Below are 22,048 nucleotides of genomic sequence, written 5' to 3' on the forward strand. Positions count from 1 at the left end.
TAGTTAGTATGCTTATATGTTTAGTGGTGTCGTCACTTCCGTTCCTATGATGAGCGATTGGTTGAATTGAAAATGCAACATTGGACGACTTATTCGGCAAATTAAACTCTTATAATTGATAATCAGCACTGCTGTCATTAGGGAAAAGTGATTTCAAGTACTAACGGAACAAATATTATTTCTGGTTTATCCTAAATAATGACGACCATTACCATTAGTTGCTCGCAGCGCCATTACATGGATGGTACCAACAGGATTCTCTTACTTACTTAGGAAAAAAGTTCTTCCCACCCTTTCCAAGCTACTATACCATTACATCTCCACGTATACAACAACACTATTTCGAAATTAGGATATTTTGTTTTAACTAAATGTAAGATGGTTAAAACTGCAATGTAAATATGCAATACAAAATTCAAATTTATAAACATTAATTTCCAAGAAACGAATGTCCGATGATAAGCTGAAGGATGTAATTAGAAGATGTATAACTTCTGTTCATCAATGCCCTGATAAATATTTCTACAGTTTTGCATGAAATTATACTTTCTAATATCTCGATACGTTTAATAATCAAATTGAGAAGAGTACAGGTTAATTTGTGTGGCCAGTATCTGATATTAAAATGTATATTCATACTGAAGGATATTTAATTTAATCGGCATGATTTTGCCTTAGCTGATGCAAAAAATATCTTTTATATGAGACAAACAATCTAGCAAAATTCATCCGAATATACAAGCCGTTAGCTTAATTGATAATCAGCACTGCTGTCATTAGGGAAAAGTGATTTCAAGTACTAACGGAACAAATATTATTTCTGGTTTATCCTAAATAATGACGACCATTACCATTAGTTGCTCGCAGCGCCATTACATGGATGGTACCAACAGGATTCTCTTACTTACTTAGGAAAAAAGTTCTTCCCACCCTTTCCAAGCTACTATACCATTACATCTCCACGTATACAACAACACTATTTCGAAATTAGGATATTTTGTTTTAACTAAATGTAAGATGGTTAAAACTGCAATGTAAATATGCAATACAAAATTCAAATTTATAAACATTAATTTCCAAGAAACGAATGTCCGATGATAAGCTGAAGGATGTAATTAGAAGATGTATAACTTCTGTTCATCAATGCCCTGATAAATATTTCTACAGTTTTGCATGAAATTATACTTTCTAATATCTCGATACGTTTAATAATCAAATTGAGAAGAGTACAGGTTAATTTGTGTGGCCAGTATCTGATATTAAAATGTATATTCATACTGAAGGATATTTAATTTAATCGGCATGATTTTGCCTTAGCTGATGCAAAAAATATCTTTTATATGAGACAAACAATCTAGCAAAATTCATCCGAATATACAAGCCGTTAGCTTAAAAAAAATGACTTATCGGAACTATTCAATAATTATTTAATGACACTTTTATCATGTTTAATGGAACCATAAATAATACTGCTTTACATTGAATCAAGGTATTTCATATATTAAAACATCAGTTTAATTTCCAAAGTATACTATCATACTTTCTTCTTTAAAGTACAGCACAGAAAACATGAAAAAAAAAAAAATAATTTACTCAAAAAATTACTGCGCCCTCTTTCTGACCCATGTATTCAACAGGTTACAAATAACCGAATAATCTCTAGGGGAGAATATGGTGTTATTTTTTTGTAAAGTGCCGGAAAACTACAAACATATTGCCATGCCATATAATATTGTAAGGGTATTGTATGACATTTTTATTTCTAATGAGTAAAATTAAAAAGTTAAAAAGACTACAGGTAATGCTTCGTGCGTTCATCTGTTATAGTGGTGAACATCTGCTTAATAAATTTTGTATTTCAGATTGTATCGCCGGCATGTTTTCGAATGATTCTGTTATGTCAGAAAGTGCAGTTAAGGAATTAAACGATTCTTTTAACAATATTAGGGTGTAAAAATGTTGGTCAAAGGACATGGTGTATGCAATGCGAAATCGCTATTTAAAATGTGCGTAAGATCACTACGATCACCACTCTTAGAACTATCATAAATAAAAATAAACAAAAACAGGTCAATTTTTAAAACTATATTTTAACGCAATTAAGAGTTAAGTCAAACAGCTTTTATACAATATTTTAACATTGTCACGAATATCACGTGGAGTAAAAGATGTTAACTAAACTATGATGATATTGCAGTGACTTGTTCTTGTTATTAGTTAACGGATTCTAATGAAACACACATGTGTGGACAAGTTCATTTATAAACATATTATCTATTTGATATTATTCCCAACTTTATACTTAGTTTATATCTATTTCACCCAATAACATAATGATCTTACTATATATATTGAACATATTTTTTATGATATGATTCAACGAATCCAAATACTATATGTGGGTTCTTTCATATTTACTCACAACTGGCTATTGGACAAACTACTTATCTTAATAGTTGTTTTATCTGGTTCTATCTAGTTTAACGGTTCACCGTTTTACTATATATACTGTATATTTGAACTAGATTGTCAATGCAGAATAAGTGACAACAGAAACAACACTAAGAGCCGTAGCCAGCAGTATAAGAGTAGTCGTTGCATTCTATGTTATATTTAATAAAGTATATAAACATTCTGCATTTAATTAATCTGAGCCTTATTCCACCTGGTCACACATGTAATACGATAATACTAAAATAAAAGTGGTTACATGTAGCTGAATAAGGTATAAAGATCTTAATTGTTTAATAACTATACTATTTATTCAAATTATGATTCATCAAATATGTGACAATAGAGAAACAATTGAAATAGCAAGTGCTTCCGTTTATTTTTTAAAACTATAGATTTTCTTATGTGAGTACGTCAAAACTATAACCGGTTGATGTAGTCTATTTGAGAAGGTAATGGAATCGTAAATAGTATTTCCTGACAATGAATAAAAGTTCATTATATATTAATTCCTCAGTTTAGTTTGTTTTGTCCGTTTGAAACGAAAAGTTGAAATATTGCGCATGTTATAGAGCAAAATATAGGATAAATAAACATTATACTATAAATGTGATTTCAAATAATCAAAATTTGTTTAACTTCTTTCATTTTATCATTTCTGATGCTTTTCGCAAGTACTGTATTTGACTATGTCAGTAATAGTTGAACAAAATGATAATGTCTTGTCTTTATGGAAGGATTTTAGTCAGAGCACAGGCTTTCATGGGATAAATAAATTGTCACATTCAACAAATAAGCTTAGATTGTAAGTACTAGGATTTAAAAAAAGTATAATAATTTAATATCTTTTAACAGTTTAGCATTTTGCTTAAATGTATATGTTACGGCATTATTATACCATAACTGGTTTACAACAAATGATATCGGTTTGTTCGCTTGTGTTTTTTTGTTAGAAAAGACTTCAAGCAATCGACACATACAAAAGTCAAAATTTTCACATACTGTTGTTCTGTAGGATGTAAACAACTGATTATCCTATCTGCAAAGCTCTAAATCAACCAGACCGAAATCATTTAACACAGATGAACAAAAAGAGGCAAAAGATAACTAAAGGATATTCTCACCAATTAGTCGAAATTAAACGGACAAAGCTATAACTACGCAAGGATCAAAACATAAACAAAGTATACAAAAGACAACATTAAAAACTTAAGAACGAGCAAGATTTACCCCACTAAAAACTGAAGTGATCTCAGATCTGCTTTTTAGTAAACTTTTTTTTCTTTAAAAATGAAAAAAACCTATATGTTATGGTATAAAGAAAGAAAATACTCGCATAACGTTGTGACAGTTGCTGATTGTGTTGCGACTTGCCGTTTGCATATTTTAAAGGGAAAAATAATGAAACAAAACCAGCAACAATGCAAGATAATATACAGTTTGAACGTTGAAAAAATTGAAAAACAATAACACAATGATTAAGTTATAAGCCTGGTATCTTTGGTAACTATTTACACAACTGGGTCGATGGCACTGCTGGTGGACATTTAGTAACCGAGGGTATCACCAGCCTCCGATGTTGACATGGATATCAATTATGTGGTCATTGTTATAAATTACCTGTTATCAAAAGCATAAATTTTCGAAATACTAAGGATTTTCTTTTGTACATTGATATTAATATACCGTAGTACACTCTGGGTAAACAGTCATGATCTAATCACTATAAATATTGATAATCATCATAATCTTATAGTTCTATTATCGTTGTATAGAATGACAATGATGTAATTTGAATAAATAAAAACATCGTTCAGATGAACTGAACTAAAACAAGATATTACGTATAGAATTTTGATTTACCAAAAAATCATACAGCGTTGTCAATACATGTGATATGGTTTAGCTAGCTTTAATACCAGGTTTAATCCACTTTAAATTTTTACATTAGCCTGTACAAAGTCAGCTGTTGTCCATTCGTTTGATGTGTTTGAGCTTTTGATTTTGCCATTTAATTAGAGACTTTCCGTTTTGATTTTTTTCGGAGTTCAGTATATTTTTTTTATATTACTTTATCTAGTACGTTTATCATTTCAGGGTAATTTGGTCTATTATCTTGTTAGCTTGTACAACTTTTTTAGCCATTTTCGTAACAACACAAATAATTGACTACTACAATTATCCAGTAAATACAAATATGTACACAGAAACACATTCAGAGATGCAATTCCCAGCGGTCACAATTTGTAACTTGAATTCTTTGAAACGTAACTCAATTTTGAACGATACGAGGATGGAAAATCATTACCTTAAACTAAGTTTACTTGAGTTTTATGCCACACCCAGTAATTGGTCTGATCCGTTTTTCAAAGAACAAAATTTCTTTGAAAATAGAACATTAACCACAGTCCTCAAAGACCACAAAATCCGTTCTCAGGTATGGGAGTTTCATGGACGTGATTTGGATGCAAAAGAGTACGTGTCATTTTTTATACTAAGGAGTGGTCCATGTCTTACATTCGATCCAAATGGCCAAATAACAACAGACATCACAGGTTCAAAGTTCAACTTGAATGCATGGATTAATATAGATGCAGAAAACGATTACTTTGGAGAATCGTTTGGTACAGGAATAAAGGTAAACATTAAAATATGTTAAATTATGTGTTTTTTGTCACGTTTTTATAATGTCAAACAGAAATCCACATCGTGAAAATAAGCAAAGATAAAATGTCACAGTGAACATTTATGTATTATGACAACCGTGATATCATAAAACTATCAGATGACCTATGAATATATTTAAAGCATGGACAGCCTATTTATTAATCATAATTCTTTTTCCACAATAAACGCTTCCTAAATATGTTATTGAAATGTACTCACCAAATCATGCTATAAAATATTGGACAAGTCTGAGGCCGCAGGCCGAAGACCTGTTTAATATTTTACAGAATGGACTGTTAGGGACTTATATCTTACTTTTAAACATTGTTTTACACGTCATAAAAGGTAAAGCAAAAGAAAGAGCAAGCAAAGATTTATTTTCATCAAGTGGGATTTTGTTTTTATTGTGAATAAACTTTCTTTACATTAAAAGATATCCTTAATGTAGGCCCCTTTAAACAGTAACTCAACTTGAAAAAATAAAAAAAAAAATATAATGTACAGCTGAAGGTAAACAACATGCTAAGACATAAGGTATACGTATCATGATGTTTGCGTGCGAAAGGACTACTCATATTTTCCGCTCATAGTTTCCGTGAATACCTTTTCATTTCAGACGCAAATGAAATATACTTAAGTTCAGGGCTGAAGACCGCATTGAGTCGTAGGATTTTTTATTCTGTGTTGAAAACTCATTGGTGGCCTTTATTTGTTTTCTGGCCTTTGTTCGGGTTGTTGTCTCTTTGACTTATTTCCCATTTCCATTCTATCTTTTATTACATTTGACAGTATTGTCATAAAATGGGAATTAAATTTTTCATGTTTTACAAATAGAACAAATCTTTTTGACATGAGAAATACTAGAAACAAACAGATCAAATGCAAATCTCAAAAGAACCCTACCTAGAAACGCTCACATTTATTACCTTAACAGTTTAATTAACTGTACAATGTTTGATAAAATAGCTATCGAATTCCATTTATTTAAAGGTTATTTTTTTGTATGTTTATTGTTGGTTTTTTTTTTATAGGGCACGGTTATAATACACCAGGAATATTTCCTATTAAATAGATATTCACTCCAAAAATGTTTTAAACAATAAACATATACATTTTTGTGTACCTCAAAAGAATTGAATTGAACAGCTACCTCAAACCTGCATTATTATACTTTAAAATACTTCTTAGACTCGAAACGACAAACATGACTGGTATTAATCCAGGCGCTAACGTAGAAGAATCTCAATACCTCGAACATTTGAAGAATCACGCTTCCGTGACACCGATGGGCCGCTAAATAGATATAAGAACTCTGTTCGGCAGGATTTTTTTTTACTTTTGAATTTCAGTTTAAGATACATGATCCAAACGAGTATCCTGACTTCGATGGAATAAGCGAGTACTATGTGGAACCAGGGCGCGAGATTTCTGCTGCAATCACAAAAAATAAGGTAAATGTAACAACTAGATGTAAATGTAACAACATTCACCTTTAGGATGTGACCTACTGAATTAGACTATTTACCGGATGTGTTATAACATAAGCAACACGACGGGTGCCACATGTGGAGCAGGATCTGCTTACCCGTCCGGAGCACCTGATATCACCTCTAGTTTTTGGTGGGGTTCGTATTGCTTATTCTTTAGTTTTCTATGTTGTGTCATTGTTTCTATTGTTTGTCTGTTGGCTTCTTTCATTTTTAGCCAGGCGCTGTCAGTTTATTTTCTATCTAGGAGATTGACTGTCCCTCTGGTATCTTTCGTCCCTCTTTTAGATTTAAGTCAGTACTAATAAGATGAAGCTAGGGTTGACTGGGTGAACAAATATGTTCTTTCCTGGACTTCTCTCATCCGTCAGTAAAACCTTAGTAAATTGGGGCCTCTGTTTTGGATTTGCAGCCACGACCAGTCGCAATGTTGACGTCAAATCAATTGCCTCGTTTATGGTGCATGCAACACTATCTGACAGCTTGATGGTATGTCTATATGTAGCATTGTATCGTAATAAATTTATAATTTGATTCTAAGAATATGTAGCTGGACACTGATTAAGTCTAGCATTTTAAAATAGTTAATGTTAACCATGTTTTCACACACTTTGGCTAAATATTTCAGTTGAGTGTATTCATCACACATTCACAGCATTAATCATTAATGTTATCTAAAATATTTGATTTTATAACAATTGCAAAACTGTTGAGTAACAGCATGGGCAATTTTCAGATTATCAGTTTTTCAAATGAGATGGTGTATCTCATTTACAATTAAACGAGTATGATAAAATAAAAAAATATCACAAAAATACCAAAGGAAAAATATATCAAATACATGTAGTGATAATGTTATTTACAAAAAAAAAAACTTCGATTTGACCTAGTACACATGGCCCAATTGATTTGATCATGTATCAAGTTTGATCATTTGTTATTTTATAAATTATAGTTTGAATATTTGTCCAAACCATACAAGGCAATGGCTAACAACTACTGCAGAGATAAACGCAATAGTGATGGGACAGATTATTACTCAACACACTGTTTCAAGGATTGTTTTGCCAGACATATGTTAACGTCATGTGGGTGTGTCGACTTTACTACTAATAGTAAGTTTTGCGTTGTCAGTTTGTTATCGACGTTAGAGTATGAATGTCACTGTTATATTTTGCTTTTTTTGTTATATAATAGAAACGTTTATAGGAACATGAGCAATCTTTTGTGTAATATACAAAACCTTTTATGTACATTGTTTAGGTCTATTTAAACCTGATAGAAAAAAAAAAAAAAAAACTTTTGATATTATATTTCACGTTCAAATGCCAGTGTGTGATTGGTCAATACGAGGAAGACCATTAACTCTAACTCATGGGTCAGAGGGAGACACTTTTTTAAATGTTCCCCTCTCGTGCAAAACATTACCAAAGCCTGCGACTTATTTCATAAAACGTCTTACAAGAAAGATAATTTATGAACATTTCCGTATTAATTACAATCAGATGAAAAAAAAAGAAAAATATGTGATATACAGTAACAAACGTCAAACCACTTAATTACAAGATCCAGGCTTATTATATGAACTAACATAGTGTGGCGGTGTTTAACATGTTTAAAGACGCCTTGTCCTCCACAAAACTAGGACAGTGGTGTACCAGCACAACATATGAACTGCCCTTTTAAAATATAAGTTAAAAAAGGGATTAACTCGGCATATCGATAGAAAGAAGAAAAATAAGTAAGAAAAACACAGACGTGTAAAGGTGATATTTCACCAGCAACAAAAATGACACACTGTACGCATATACATATAGTTCTTATTAATTTCAGCAGATTAATGTTAAATCTGGAAATTATTACAGATCAGCGGAATTATATATCGTAGATGATCTTACAAATGAATGTAGGATGCATTCACAAAAATAATCATATTATTAGTACGTATGAACCAATGACAACTCTTTGACAGATTTTATTCATCAGACCACCAGTAATGGGGATACAGTACTGTACAAGGCTAAAAAAACACAGTCTATATATATTAATAATTCGTCTAAATATCAGCCCAACAATGTTAGATCTTCAAATGATTTTTCGTCCCTTGATTCAAAGTCATGCTACTGAGATATCGTGACACCAAATCGTTTAACACTATACCCGACGCACTATATAAGAAGATGTGGTATGAGTGCAAATGAAATAACTCTCCATCCAATCCACAATTAGTATAAAGTAAACCATTAATCAAAAGCTCAAACACATCAATCGAACGAATAACAACTGTCATATTCCTGACTTGGTACAGGAATTTTCGTATGTAGAAAATGATGGATTGAATCTGGTTTAGTAGCGCTAGACTTCTCACTTGAATGGCAATCGCATCAAATTCCATTATATTGACAACAATGCCTGAAGAAGACATACTGGGTAAAAATGTCAAAATTAGGGGTACAGCAGTCAAAATTAGGTTACAATCTTAATATAAACAATATCAAAAGATATTATGTCAGTGTTGAATTGGAAAACTTTTATATTTTAAGTTCATTTAAAGGATCAATAGTTTTAATATAATTTAAAAAAAACGTTTTGTGGGATGTCTCTTGACATTAATATGAGTTTTCCCAACATATGTGTAGTTCTAATTCTACTTGTTTTGTTTACAAAATAATCTTATTTTGAAACGGGACTATTTAAAGCCTGATTATAAAATAAACATGTGTCCTTAGAGTTACCAAATTATAAACGCTGGATGACTCTATGGTTCATTAGTTTGTTTTTATAGAAAATTATATCTATCATTTTTATCATTTTTTTATTTCGTTTTGCATGTTGTTTATCGAGTTGTGAATGTTCGCCTAACAATAATTTAAGTACTTTGTACAATTATCTAATCGAAATGTCACTTAATCGATAATCGTAACATATTTAAAAAATGGTAATGCAAATAGTTGTAGAGTCACAATTTGCATTATATGATCTTTTTGAAAAAAGCAAATATTATTTAGAATTAAAATCATGGCACATTTTTAACAACCGAATACCAATATTAAGTATGCTCTGGACTATTAAATCGGCTAACCACATTAAGTTCCTTAAAAACAAGGAAAATCCAACACTTTGAGCAGTCAATGAAGGAGACAGTAGTATACAGCTATTCAATGGTCGTAAATCGATTAAGTGAAGCGAAGACAAAGCTGGGTCAAAAACCAAAAGCAAAAGAAACACATCAATTAAACGGAAAACAACAATGCAAACACGGAACTGCAACAAAAATAAACGTCAACATACATAGAATCAGACTATTTGATATCAAATGATATATCCCCGATTTTGTACAGGACATTTTGAATATTCCAAACCTTACTTTGAATTAGATGACAAGATATACAATTTACCACTTTGGGATGAAATTTTTCATCAACACACGATCTAATGCATGTGTACTTTCTAAAGAATGAAAAACAATATTAATCTCACATCCTAAATTCCGATGCGTTATTCAAATGTCAAGTTAAAACAAAAGATAAATTTTCAATTTTTGCCAAAATGTTTTTTTTTCTACAGATACTCTGTATTGTTCAAAGTTCGACGTAGAAAACTGCACTAAAGATATAGGTAATTATCCATTTTGAATATATGACAAATATAAACAAACAAAACAATCAAATCATAAATGCATTGTATAAGCTTAAAATGAATGTTCTTTTTGAATAGGCAAATGTTACTTTCTATGTACTATATTACAAAATTTCAATCTTGGTATCTATGATGAGTTTATCTATTTAGATTGTTTTCCCCGTTCTTTTCAGAATAATTGATGCAATTTGAAATCCAACTTTCAAAAGTATCATTTACTTACTATATACTAGTAAGTTTATACGTTAATGTTGGTAGATGTTTTTGAAAGACATAAAAGATGCATTGAAATAACTATACACAAAATGTGGACGGTACCGGTTTTTTTTCTTGCTACCGAAACAAACTGAAAATACGAAAAAAACATTAAGTCTTCAAGATAAGAGAACGACCATTTGACTTTAATTTCTGAATCCTTGAACTTTAATTATTGCTCCCAAGGAAAAAGTTACTAGGCATGGTAATATAACATGTTGATCAGGACTGATAAACCGAAAGCAGTTGATAACAAAAGTCTTATCACACGGATAAGGCAATTCTTCAAATTGAATGAATAAATATATGTACAAATACGTTTTATCATTTGGTACAGTTATACCATTATTTTCTATAAGAATATGATAAATATATATATATATATATATATAACTACTTCATCCACCTGTGCATCGAGGCCTCGAATCAACAATTTTATGAGAAATTTATCTCATATGAGTGTAAAAATTCATGCCTTGTGAATTTTTATCGAATGTTTCACAAGTTTTTTCGAACGGCGGCATATGTCTGTACAAAGTTTGATCCATATAGCAGATAGAAAGTGGACATATGCCATGTAAACAAAAAGTACGTGTAATTTTTGGGGCCCTTTATAGCTTGCTGTTCCTTGTGAGCCAAATCTCCTGGTTGAGGACCGTACTTTGATAGTTAATGGTTTACTTTTACAAATCGTGACTTAGATATAGAGTTGTCTTAGTTTCAGTCCTACCACTCCTCTTATACAACTAGAATATAAAATATGACATCGGATATTTAACTTTCTAAGCAAAACATGAGTGTTCTTTTGTTCTATACAATCAATTAATTTTCCAGCTATACAGATAACTTTAATAACATGTGTTTTACAACTAGTAATCTAGACCAATATATTCAACCATCATCCCAACCATTGTTTAATTCAAATAAGTCTCCACTACGAAGTTATCACCGAAGACCAATGTTTTTGTTTATAAATCTCAATTTGATCGTTTCTTTTTCAAAGTTTGAACAGTTTCCCTCAATTTAGTCTTCAATGGGTCAGAGCCACTTGGAAGCATTTAATCCTACCATTTTTTACAGGCGTATTTGATTGTTCCATGCCAAAATAATTGTACCCATGTAGCGTTATTACTGTCTGATTAGTCATAAATCAAGACGTCAATTTTCTCATTTGATATTGTTTTCTACACTTTTATCATTGCGGGTTTTTATAACTTACTAAACAATATGCGTATTATTCATTATTTAAGGCCGAAGAGTTTACATGTAATGGTGTTTTCTATCTTTTTTTTAATTTAACCTGTTTACTTTACATAATTGTGTTTCATTTTAGACGCAACTGCAAGACTTTTAAAGAGTTGCGATTGTCCAATGTCGTGCAAATTTACAAGATATGACGCTAGGATTTCGTCAACTTTATTTCCCTCCGAATTTTATGCCGAGATATTCAAGAGATATTTCTCTCCAGACTTGGATATAAACTATTACCGGTAAGAATTTAAAGTTAAAAACAGATCAGACCTGATATGCATAAAAACAGCATTAAGCTAAGAATCCAATGGTAGTACTAACTTATCGTAGGTCATGTAGATAAATTGGTCCGTTTGGTACAAATCTGAATTTTATAATCAGATTTATACATGTTATACATATTATAGTCCAGTTGGGATTATATCAAATCGCTTGGTAAATATTATGGTTACGTTTCCTTGGCATTATTTTCAGTGCTATATTTTTCATATATTCTATCAAAATTTTATCAATTAAAATATTAAGGGTTGATTTTCGTTAAAAGGGTAACAGAAAAAAATAACCATATACCATACAATTCGCCGTTTCAGAATCTAATGCAATCTGGGTAATATTTTTAAAAGAGTAATTCAAAACGTTGTGATTGGTTTAAAACGTCGTCAACTAATGACGTAACGTTATATTCATTATGGTGTACGAAAAATGGGATTATTCATAGTCCTTTAGATTCTGTGGAGGCGAATAGTTCAATAGAAATAAACGAAGCAACATAATGAAAAGGTTCACTAAACGTTTATATATGGGTTAATTTTCATTAATAATGACAGAAAGATGTTTCGCAATGACATAATGGGGTAAATAAACAACTGACAACAATATGGTTTTTCTTGATTTTTACTTTTAAAGACGCTCGAAGACAAATATTTGAAAGCCACAGAAGTATAAGTTTTCATTTTTGTTACAGAAAAAACTACATCAATCTACGTATATATTTTGATCAACTGAAAACTGTTGTGTCAAAACAGACTCCAAAATATTCAGCTGGAGAAATGTTTGGTATGTAATATTTGCTACTATAAATAGATGTTTTTTGTTCAATTTCTTACCAACCCGAAATCAACGCTAAGAACTGTGAACGTGTAAATTAGTATAATGTATCTTTTTATTCAGACCACCATTATGCAAATAGTCGATGCATTTTCATTGGTATTTTCGACATGGATAATCATCTTGATTGAATATTATAATCACAATTGTATATTCCGCTACACACGTTACACAATCTATTATCTAGAAGATATATTTTCAAATTTACTTTTTTTCATCATTCCTTAAATGAACTTTATCTTTGAGGTAGCATTGGCTGACAAATTCATGTTCATCAATTTTCCTCAAATTCTTGTATTTTATTTATAACATACTAAAAGACGGACGAAAGATACCAGAGGGACAGTCAAACTCATAAATAAAAAATAAACTGACAACGGCATGGCTAAAAATGAAAAAGACAAACAGACAAGCAATAGTAAACATGACACAACATAGAAAACTAAAGAATAAGCAACACGACCCCACCAGAAACTAGGGGTGATCTCAGGTGCTCCGGAGGGTAAGCAGAACCTGCTCCACATGTGGCACCCGTCGTGTTGCTTAGGTAGCAATACACAGTTAGGAAAAAAAACTTAAAATTGACACTCATAATTTTTAAACACCCTCTTTCCCCTCCTGTCTAACACAGAAGGCTTTATATGTGTGTTATGCATGTATATACTTATAGAAAGAGAATCTTCCATAGATTTGATTTCTAATGGTCATAAGGGTGAAATATAATCCCTTTCGGGTGTAATCATGGCAACAATCTGCATTTCTTAGATACAAAATATAGCAAAAAAGGGGGGTGAACATGTCACAAAAGTCTCCAAAATTTGGTCTAAAGGAAAATTTCAATCAATTACAGTGATACCTTTCCCGAATCCATAGGTTTATATCTATCAAGTGGTCCAAAAAAAATCATATGCATTTCTGCTCGTTTTTCCATAAAATTGAATTGAAAAGATCGAGCGCTAAATCTTTGTTGATAAACACTACAATAATTTATGGACCTATGGACGGTACGGATAGGAAAATACGGACTGTCAATCATATAAATGGCCTATAAAACATGTTAAAACAGTCTAAATGTTCATATAAACCCACTAAGAAGGCTATATTATTCTTCAATTATCTAAAAATCAATTTTATTGTACAAAAACTTTCATATTTAAAAAATTCACAGGGGCCATAATGCGAAACTAAACTTCTAACTGTGTATTGCTACCTTAAGGATTAACATTTTTTTCCCCAATTCCACTTTAAATGGATTTCCGTTTTCTACTAGCTAAAACGAGCAAATTGGCCTGCTAGTTTTGAAAATCGGTTCAGAAATAAATATTTTATGAAGGTTAGCAGTTGACACTGAAATGCAACAAAAAAGTGATTTTATGAAACATGCCATGTCAAGGTGCATTTTCTCCTTTTTTAGTCAAATTTCTAAAACTATACCATCTAAGCCTGTCTTTTCTTGTTTAAAAACTTAAATTAACCTTAACAGTAGACAAATTTTACAAGTTAAAGCTATTTTAAAGCTGTAGAATGTCAATTTTGTTGTGTATTACCATACCAAAGCCTTGGTTAAAATTTAGTAAATACTGAATTTATTTATAACAGCGGGAAAAAAATCAGGCTTAATTTATGCTAAATTGTGACTTTATACTTGCTAAAATAATAAATTTGATTTAGTCGCATGAAAAAATATAAAGCGTTCCCTTCTAATGTTTCTACATAACGCGCAATCTTCTTTTCCAAGGGGTAGCCAAGAAAGTATCAATTTATGACGGAACCAAGTCTTTGTGTCAAAATGTCTATATTGGTTGCTAAGGACAATAAACAACAAAACTAACATATATTGTCTTACTAAAGGTTGTTTCTCCCTCAGAATTGTATCTATAACCTAAATATCAATAGATTTGTGGTATGATTAATCTAAAAAAAAGTAATTCTTTGCTTTGTCAAATGCCATAAGGTAGCAATACACAGTTAGGAAAAAAACTTAAAATTGACACTCATAATTTTTAAACACCCTCTTTCCCCTCCTGTCTAACAAAGAAGACTTTATATGTGTGTTATGCATGTATATACTTATAGAAAGAGAATCTTCCATAGATTTGATTTCTAATGGTCATAAGGGTGAAATATAATCCCTTTTGGGTGTAATCATGGCAACAATCTGCATTTCTTAGATACAAAATATAGCAAAAAAGGGGGGTGAACATGTCACAAAAGTCTCCAAAATTTGGTCTAAAGGAAAATTTCAATCAATTACAGTGATACCTTTCCTGAATCCATAGGTTTATATCTATCAAGTGGTCCAAAAAAAAATCATATGCATTTTTGCTCGTTTTTCCATAAAATTGAATTGAAAAGATCGAGCGCTAAATCTTTGTTGATAAACACTACAATAATTTATGGACCTATGGACGGTACGGATAGAAAATACGGACTGTCAATCATATAAATGGCCTAAAAAACATGTTAAAAACAATCTAAATGTTCATATAAACCAACTAAGAAGGCTATATTATTCTTCAATTATCTAAAAATCAATTTTATTGTACAAAAACTTTCATATTTAAAAAATTCACAGGGGCCATAATGCGAAACTAAACTTCTGTGTATTGCTACCTTATATAATAACAAATCCGGTAAATAGTCTTATTCGGTAGGTCACATTCATGAAAGGGACGGGGATTGTAGTTACGACGTAAGGAATATATCCGATATTATTTGTGAAACGGTACCGGTTATTCCATAACGGTCAACCAACTCGTGATGGCGTCCGTTAAATTTACGAAGGAATGATTTCAACTTCACCATTTGGAACTCTTGGTTTAATAGCTTTCTTGTGAGCAGTAACTCTCTATCAAGAAAATTATGATAGGAAATACAAGCACGGGAATATCGTATCAATTGGGAGATATATACCCCGTATGCAGGTGCTGCTTGAATGTTGCTACTTAAAAATAGAAAGTTCACAATTGGAAAGCTGAAATCTTCTCTTTTGACGTAAAATTTTGTTTTTAATCGACCCTCATTGTCAATTTCTAGATGTAAGGCCGACATAACTGTATCTGAAGTATCCTTTATCTCTAGTTCGATGGGATAGATGCGTTCCACATAGTCACCAAATTTTGAATTTTTTAGTCAAAAAACATCATCTATATAGCTCGAAGTAGAGTTAAAAAATGTACACACTATTTGTAACAATTAACAAGGCTTGTTTTCGATAATATGTATCATCATTGCGTGTGTATCTTAGTCTAGACACCATCTAAGAAACTGTTGGATTGACATCTGAAGACTGCCGATGGTCATATAAGCTATATAAACATACATATAAATTGTAGATATAAATAGATAACATATATTTCATATTTTATATTGAAATATATTTGTCAAGCATCGTGTTTACCTGCATATGAGTTTTTGAGGATCAAATCAGTCAATCAAATGATTGACATTTGATTCACTCTGATTGTTAACATTGTTTTCCTTTTAATGACTGAACACGCATAATTCATGGGTAATCCATCTCTAGCTAAACTGTTTCATTGAAGGTCACATGAAAACGGATTAAATAATGTCGAAGTATTCACTTTCAAGTTTTAATTCCTTATCGATGTTTTTTTTATCTCATTTTGACACATTTGAACAAAAGTAACTGCTAAAAGCGAATAATCATTTCATTTTTCACATTTATTGTTGATGTGTTACCCTCGGTTTTAGTTTTTAATCCGGATTTTTTCTCTCTCCATCGATTTATGGCTTTTTAAGAGCGGTATGCTACTGTTTCCTTAATTTATTAATAATTGAGCAAAAGATATGTCATATTTGTATTTGTTTACGTGTCTCGTAACTTTTGCTGTATAAAATTTAAATAAAATGATCAAATATATCAGAATTATGATACATGTAATTTTTTATTCGATGGTTTAAAAATTCCCTGCCTAAAACTAATGTAATTATATATGTTAATCCAGCAATATTCAATATGACGAATCTATTGTTTGAATAGGAATTATTAGCGTTTACATTGTATATATACAAATTCGTTTCAACAATTTAAATCTTTAGTCAAAGCGTTCACACTTTTCAACAGATATAAAGGTAGAAATTGTCGTTTGATGATAAAACTTATAATACTGAAATTGCCAAAGCTATTTGCCTAGTTTTAATGCAACCGTTTCTTTTCGTAAGTCATTTGAAATCTAACCTAACGCGAACATCATACTAGAACTGAATTACAAATCAAATTGATCTAATTGAAAGATTAAAACGGTTTTGAACAAAAACATGTTTCTAATCATATCACTTTGTAAAACACATTTTTTAATCACAAAAGGAGTTATTTCACACAGAGCTTTCAACAGATTATCAAAAATACATCAAATAACACACTACTAACTTATTCCCGATTGTATGTTAAATTTTTAGAAATTTACCTGTGACGTCTATTGTGTTGAAGCGTTGATTTATTCTTGTGATGCCGAGTTTATAATTCTATTATGCTGTATGTGTGTACTGTCGAAAATAAATAAAGGTGTTCGTTTTTAATCTGAAATTATTATGTCGAAATGTACTATTACATGAAGAAAATCGGCACATTATTATTCTGAGTCAAAAACCCGCACTCCAACGGCATTTCACAGGCACTCTCGTCAATTTGATGGGGTTCATAGTGCACAGCTATTCTCGTTTTTTCATTAGGTCGCCTAAGTAGTTTTTCTTCGATCTTTTTTCGAACATGGTATATTGGTTATACATTCCACTATTGTACAAAAACTGCGTGTTTATGTCCAGATGTCGGTTGTCTCTTTTTTTTTCAAAAAAAGAACATAATATCAAAATAAAAGGGGCATGTAATGCCACTCGTATGGTTTAAACATACTATGTCATGTGACTACACTATTTTTTGATGATGCCAGTTCAATTGTTGAGTTATTAATTACATTTATCTAAACTAAAACCTTAAGCCATTGTTACATCGTGTAAAGGAAACCTTAACCTGAAACGGAACCCGCTAACATGTTTAACTCCGTCACATTCTGTATGTATGTACCTGTCCCAAGTCAGGAGCATGTAATTCAGCGGTTGTCTTTTGTTTATGCATTACACATGTTACATATTTGTTTTTCGTTCATTTTTTGTACATACATTATGCCGTTTGTTTTCTTGTTTGAATGGTTTCATATTGTCAATTAGGGGCCTTTTATATGCAGTATGGGTTTTAGGCATTGTTGAAGACCGTAAGGTGACCTATAGTTGTTAATGTATGTGTCATTTGGTCTCTTGTGGAGACTTGTTTTACTGGAAATCATACCACATCTTCTTTTGTATATATTCAAAGACCGGAAAACATGACACACCCACTGCAGCCTGGCAAAAAATTCAACTGTTGTACATATATATATATATATATATATATATATATATATATATATATATATATATATATATATATATATATATATATATATATATTTCACTTTTTTGGTCTTTTGGAAAATGTTGTTTGTGCAGTATTTAGACCCTTCTACAACGAAATTTGTTTTACATGCACACGTATAAAAATTGCGGTTTTTATCCAACGCAATCATAGGTTTGAACGTAGTTTTCAATTTAGACTTGTTTAGATTTTATCGTTTGGGCTTGTATCATATTTTCCCTCCGGTTTATATGATCCGTTCATCCTATATTGACTCTTAAAATTCTTAAATTGAGGGTAAATTATATGGCCTTCCAAATACCGTTTCGATCCCAGCTAACATCACTGAAGAGACATATATTGTCGAAATCTAGATCTGGTGTACAAAAAAATATTGACACCTTGTGTTTGTGGCATAACATCTTGGTCACAAGTTCATTGTTTTCTGTTTAGTATTAAATTTATATTAAGATCCATTTTGTGACGTCTCGTGATCAATTTTATTTTTGAATCGCCAATGGCAGTCAGCAGGGTTAAAGAACATCAGTTGTTCGACCTGTTAGTCAAATGCGTTTTGTTTAAATATACTTTTTCACTTTTTTGGTCTTTTGGAAAATGTTGTTTGTGCAGTATTTAGACCCTTCTACAACGAAATTTGTTTTACATGCATACGTATAAAAATTGCGGTTTTTATCCAACGCAATCATAGGTTTGAACGTAGTTTTCAATTTAGACTTGTATATATTTAAATTGTTTGAACTTTGTTTATCATTTCAGCTAAACTTAGGAGGAATGCACATATATCAATATAAAATGTTTGACCTTTAATGTTTGACCTTTAATGTGTGACCTTTAATGATTGAACTTTATGTATCATTTCAGCTAACTTAGGAGGAATGATGGGATTGTTTTTAGGAGCAAGTATCGTAACAATGACTGAACTTGGAGAATTTGTGTTTTCTAATCTATGGTTATTCATCACCCGATTTAAAACAGGTGGAAAGACAGTCATACCAATAAAAACCTAGTGTTTTAGAACTTTTTGGATATTGTAATTTTGAACAGTAGGAAATATGCAATTTGACCATGTTTTACTGAATGACAAGCTCAATTGACATTTCTGAATAGTCAATTTTTAATGTATTTTAAGTGAATTATATTTGATCATTGCACACAATTGCAAAGTTTTATTTCTTTTTTGGTTAAACTTACCAAAAAGTAAAATGACAAAAATAAACCTCTCACTTGCATGACAGTCTCATCAAATTTCATTATACATGTTATATTGACAACGATGTGTGAACAAAACAAAAAGACATACGTGTAATAGGTAAAATACCAGTACATCAAAAGAGTGATTTAAAACCTCTCACATACATCTCTGGTACCATACCTGCGTTTAAACTAAAATGGGGCCTCGGTTGGGGAAAGTTGCCCCCGACTTTGACCTGAAGATCAGTCTGATGATATCTCTTCGGATTGTCTGTTCCCGCCGATCAGTTCGGTGGTTCTCTCCGAGTTCTTCGGCTTCCTCAACTATAATAACAGATTATGTCCAATGTCCTAACACTCCATGGTGAAGGGATGGGAATTTTTCTTGTAAATATTGAACATTGTAAATGCATGAGTGACACATCTCCATTTATCCCGATAGGGAGTGTGCATGGATTCCATTGTACCCACGCAGCTCTCGAGTTATTTGTTTGGATAACGGACGATTTACCAGTACATACAACACTGATGTTTATAGTACGCAGAAGTGAAAATTTGTAGAAATTCCACTTATAGACTAGATATAAATAAGTAAACATTAAATAACAAAAATTGCATTACAAATATAATCAACAGGTCATATCAACAAGAAGGTACGATTTGAGAGTACTCGTAGTTACTTACAGCTAGTTAAAAGCAATAACGATTAATATTTAAAAAATCATCATCAAAGACTAAAATAAACTAAACTACATCCCAGGAATTTAGTATTTTCACGGGATGGACAGCCAAAGAAAACATGACTTTTGCAATGCCAAAATAAATGAATCAACAGGCACTAGGATAGTTAGAGTTAACCTGTAAATTGATAAAAAAAAAACATGGGTGTGTCGTCATACATCCCGTGTGAAAAGAATACAAATTAAGTTATGTTTTATTTGTTGCTGACAAAATCAATATCAGGGCCAATGTAAACTATGTTCAAAGATCTAATTACAACATCGGTAAAATAACCTTTACTAATAAATTTGTTTAAAGGTTCGATGAGTTTACACGGATCACATACTTATTTCTGCGCTTTAAGTACAATATATAACCGTTATATTGGGGATGAGAATTCCGTTTGCAAAAGGTTTTCTACAGGTACAGCCAACTTTACTAGTCAAATCTTTGTACCTATGGAATAATTAAGTAAAAATTTTAAGTAATGTATGGTAACGAAATCCCTGACTTTATAATTTAAAAGTGATACATTGATTACGTTCGCTAAAATCTATGACATCACTATACACATGGGATAACGAACGAGTTTGGATGTATGAACACCATATGATGGAGCCAAACGAACATTGCCGTCTAGTAAAGGAAAAATAACAATTGGGAATAAAAACTATTGCTGTTTATGTTAGATTTAGTAAAAATAAGTTGTATGGTGTAAATTGTTGTAGTAAATTTAGAGAATTCTAAATTATTTAACGAAAATATCATCCAGATAACGGTAGTTATTGTTAGAATTATCAACCAAATATAACATTGACGTGTCTTTACCATGTTTACAGAGTTAAAGCATAAACTGAGATTCATAGCAATACAAGAATACATCTGCTATTAAAGTGGCACAGTTAGTCCCCATAGGAATACCTACTACTGGTCGAAACACTTTAACGTCGAAACGTATATATATGTTGTCTAGGAGAAAATTGAAGGCTTCAATCATGTCCCCATTATTTCAGTAAGTGTATCTAGCATACTTTCGTTTCGTTTCAGAAAAATTCTCTAAACCAGTTACATCAAATACATTTTTCAAAAGACCATTTAATTAAATAAGACATATTGATAAAATTTCGTGGAAGTGTAGTGTAGAGAGTATAAAACCATGTTTTATAGCTAGCTAAATCCCTTACTTGTATGACAGTCTCATCATCAAATTCCATTATATTGACAACGATGTGCAAACAAAATAAACAAACATTCCATATATTTTCTTTTGGTTTTAATGCAAAGTTTTATTATTTAGATAATAATTTCCATATGTGTAAGCCTTAAACGGTATACACAGATTGATCTTAACAATTAGCAAAACATGTTATCCCTAGTTATATGTATTTATTTACTGTTATATTGTTAATAATGCATTACCTGTTTTGGAAAAGAACGCTTAAATTTAACACTGAACTAAATGTTGCAGTATTACATCCCTTGTATTCTATTTGTACCTTTTACATGTTTAATAAATTATTTATCCTGGATCCTTCCTTAAATATACATTTGATAACAAGCTCTTTTTTAAATGCACACACCTGCTCGTCATCCAAAAAACCCAAATGAGGACACAGTAAGGAAATATTACATGTCGGACGACAAAACTTTGTTTCTTGAAAGAAAGTGAAAGATTTCGCTAGTGTGTGGAGAAACCTTCACATGTGTAGTATCGGTCAACAATTGGTGATTTCAACCTTACCATTTGTCATTATGTAGTATTGATTTAATCGAATATCTGTTTGAGCAGTAATTGTGTAAAGAATAAAAATTTATTTGTTCATGAAGTCCATATAGTGTAAACATG

At 31.2% G+C, this 22,048-nt stretch overlaps 1 protein-coding gene across 1 annotated transcript; it reads left to right on the plus strand.

The window, feature by feature from the left end:
• The first annotated feature begins 3,134 nt into the window (after positions 1 to 3,134).
• LOC143046778 (bile acid-sensitive ion channel-like) lies at positions 3,135 to 19,312 on the plus strand. Its single transcript, XM_076219854.1, has 8 exons — positions 3,135 to 3,256; positions 4,549 to 5,089; positions 6,468 to 6,569; positions 7,561 to 7,720; positions 10,173 to 10,223; positions 11,833 to 11,989; positions 12,715 to 12,806; positions 19,153 to 19,312. The coding sequence occupies exons 1-8, from the start codon at positions 3,141 to 3,143 to the stop codon at positions 19,296 to 19,298; spliced, it is 1,365 nt and encodes a 454-aa protein (XP_076075969.1). The 5' UTR covers positions 3,135 to 3,140; the 3' UTR covers positions 19,299 to 19,312.
• The last annotated feature ends 2,736 nt before the right edge of the window (positions 19,313 to 22,048 follow it).

The sequence above is a fragment of the Mytilus galloprovincialis genome, chromosome 9 (genome assembly GCF_965363235.1).
Source record: "Mytilus galloprovincialis chromosome 9, xbMytGall1.hap1.1, whole genome shotgun sequence".
Lineage (NCBI taxonomy): Eukaryota > Metazoa > Mollusca > Bivalvia > Mytilida > Mytilidae > Mytilus > Mytilus galloprovincialis.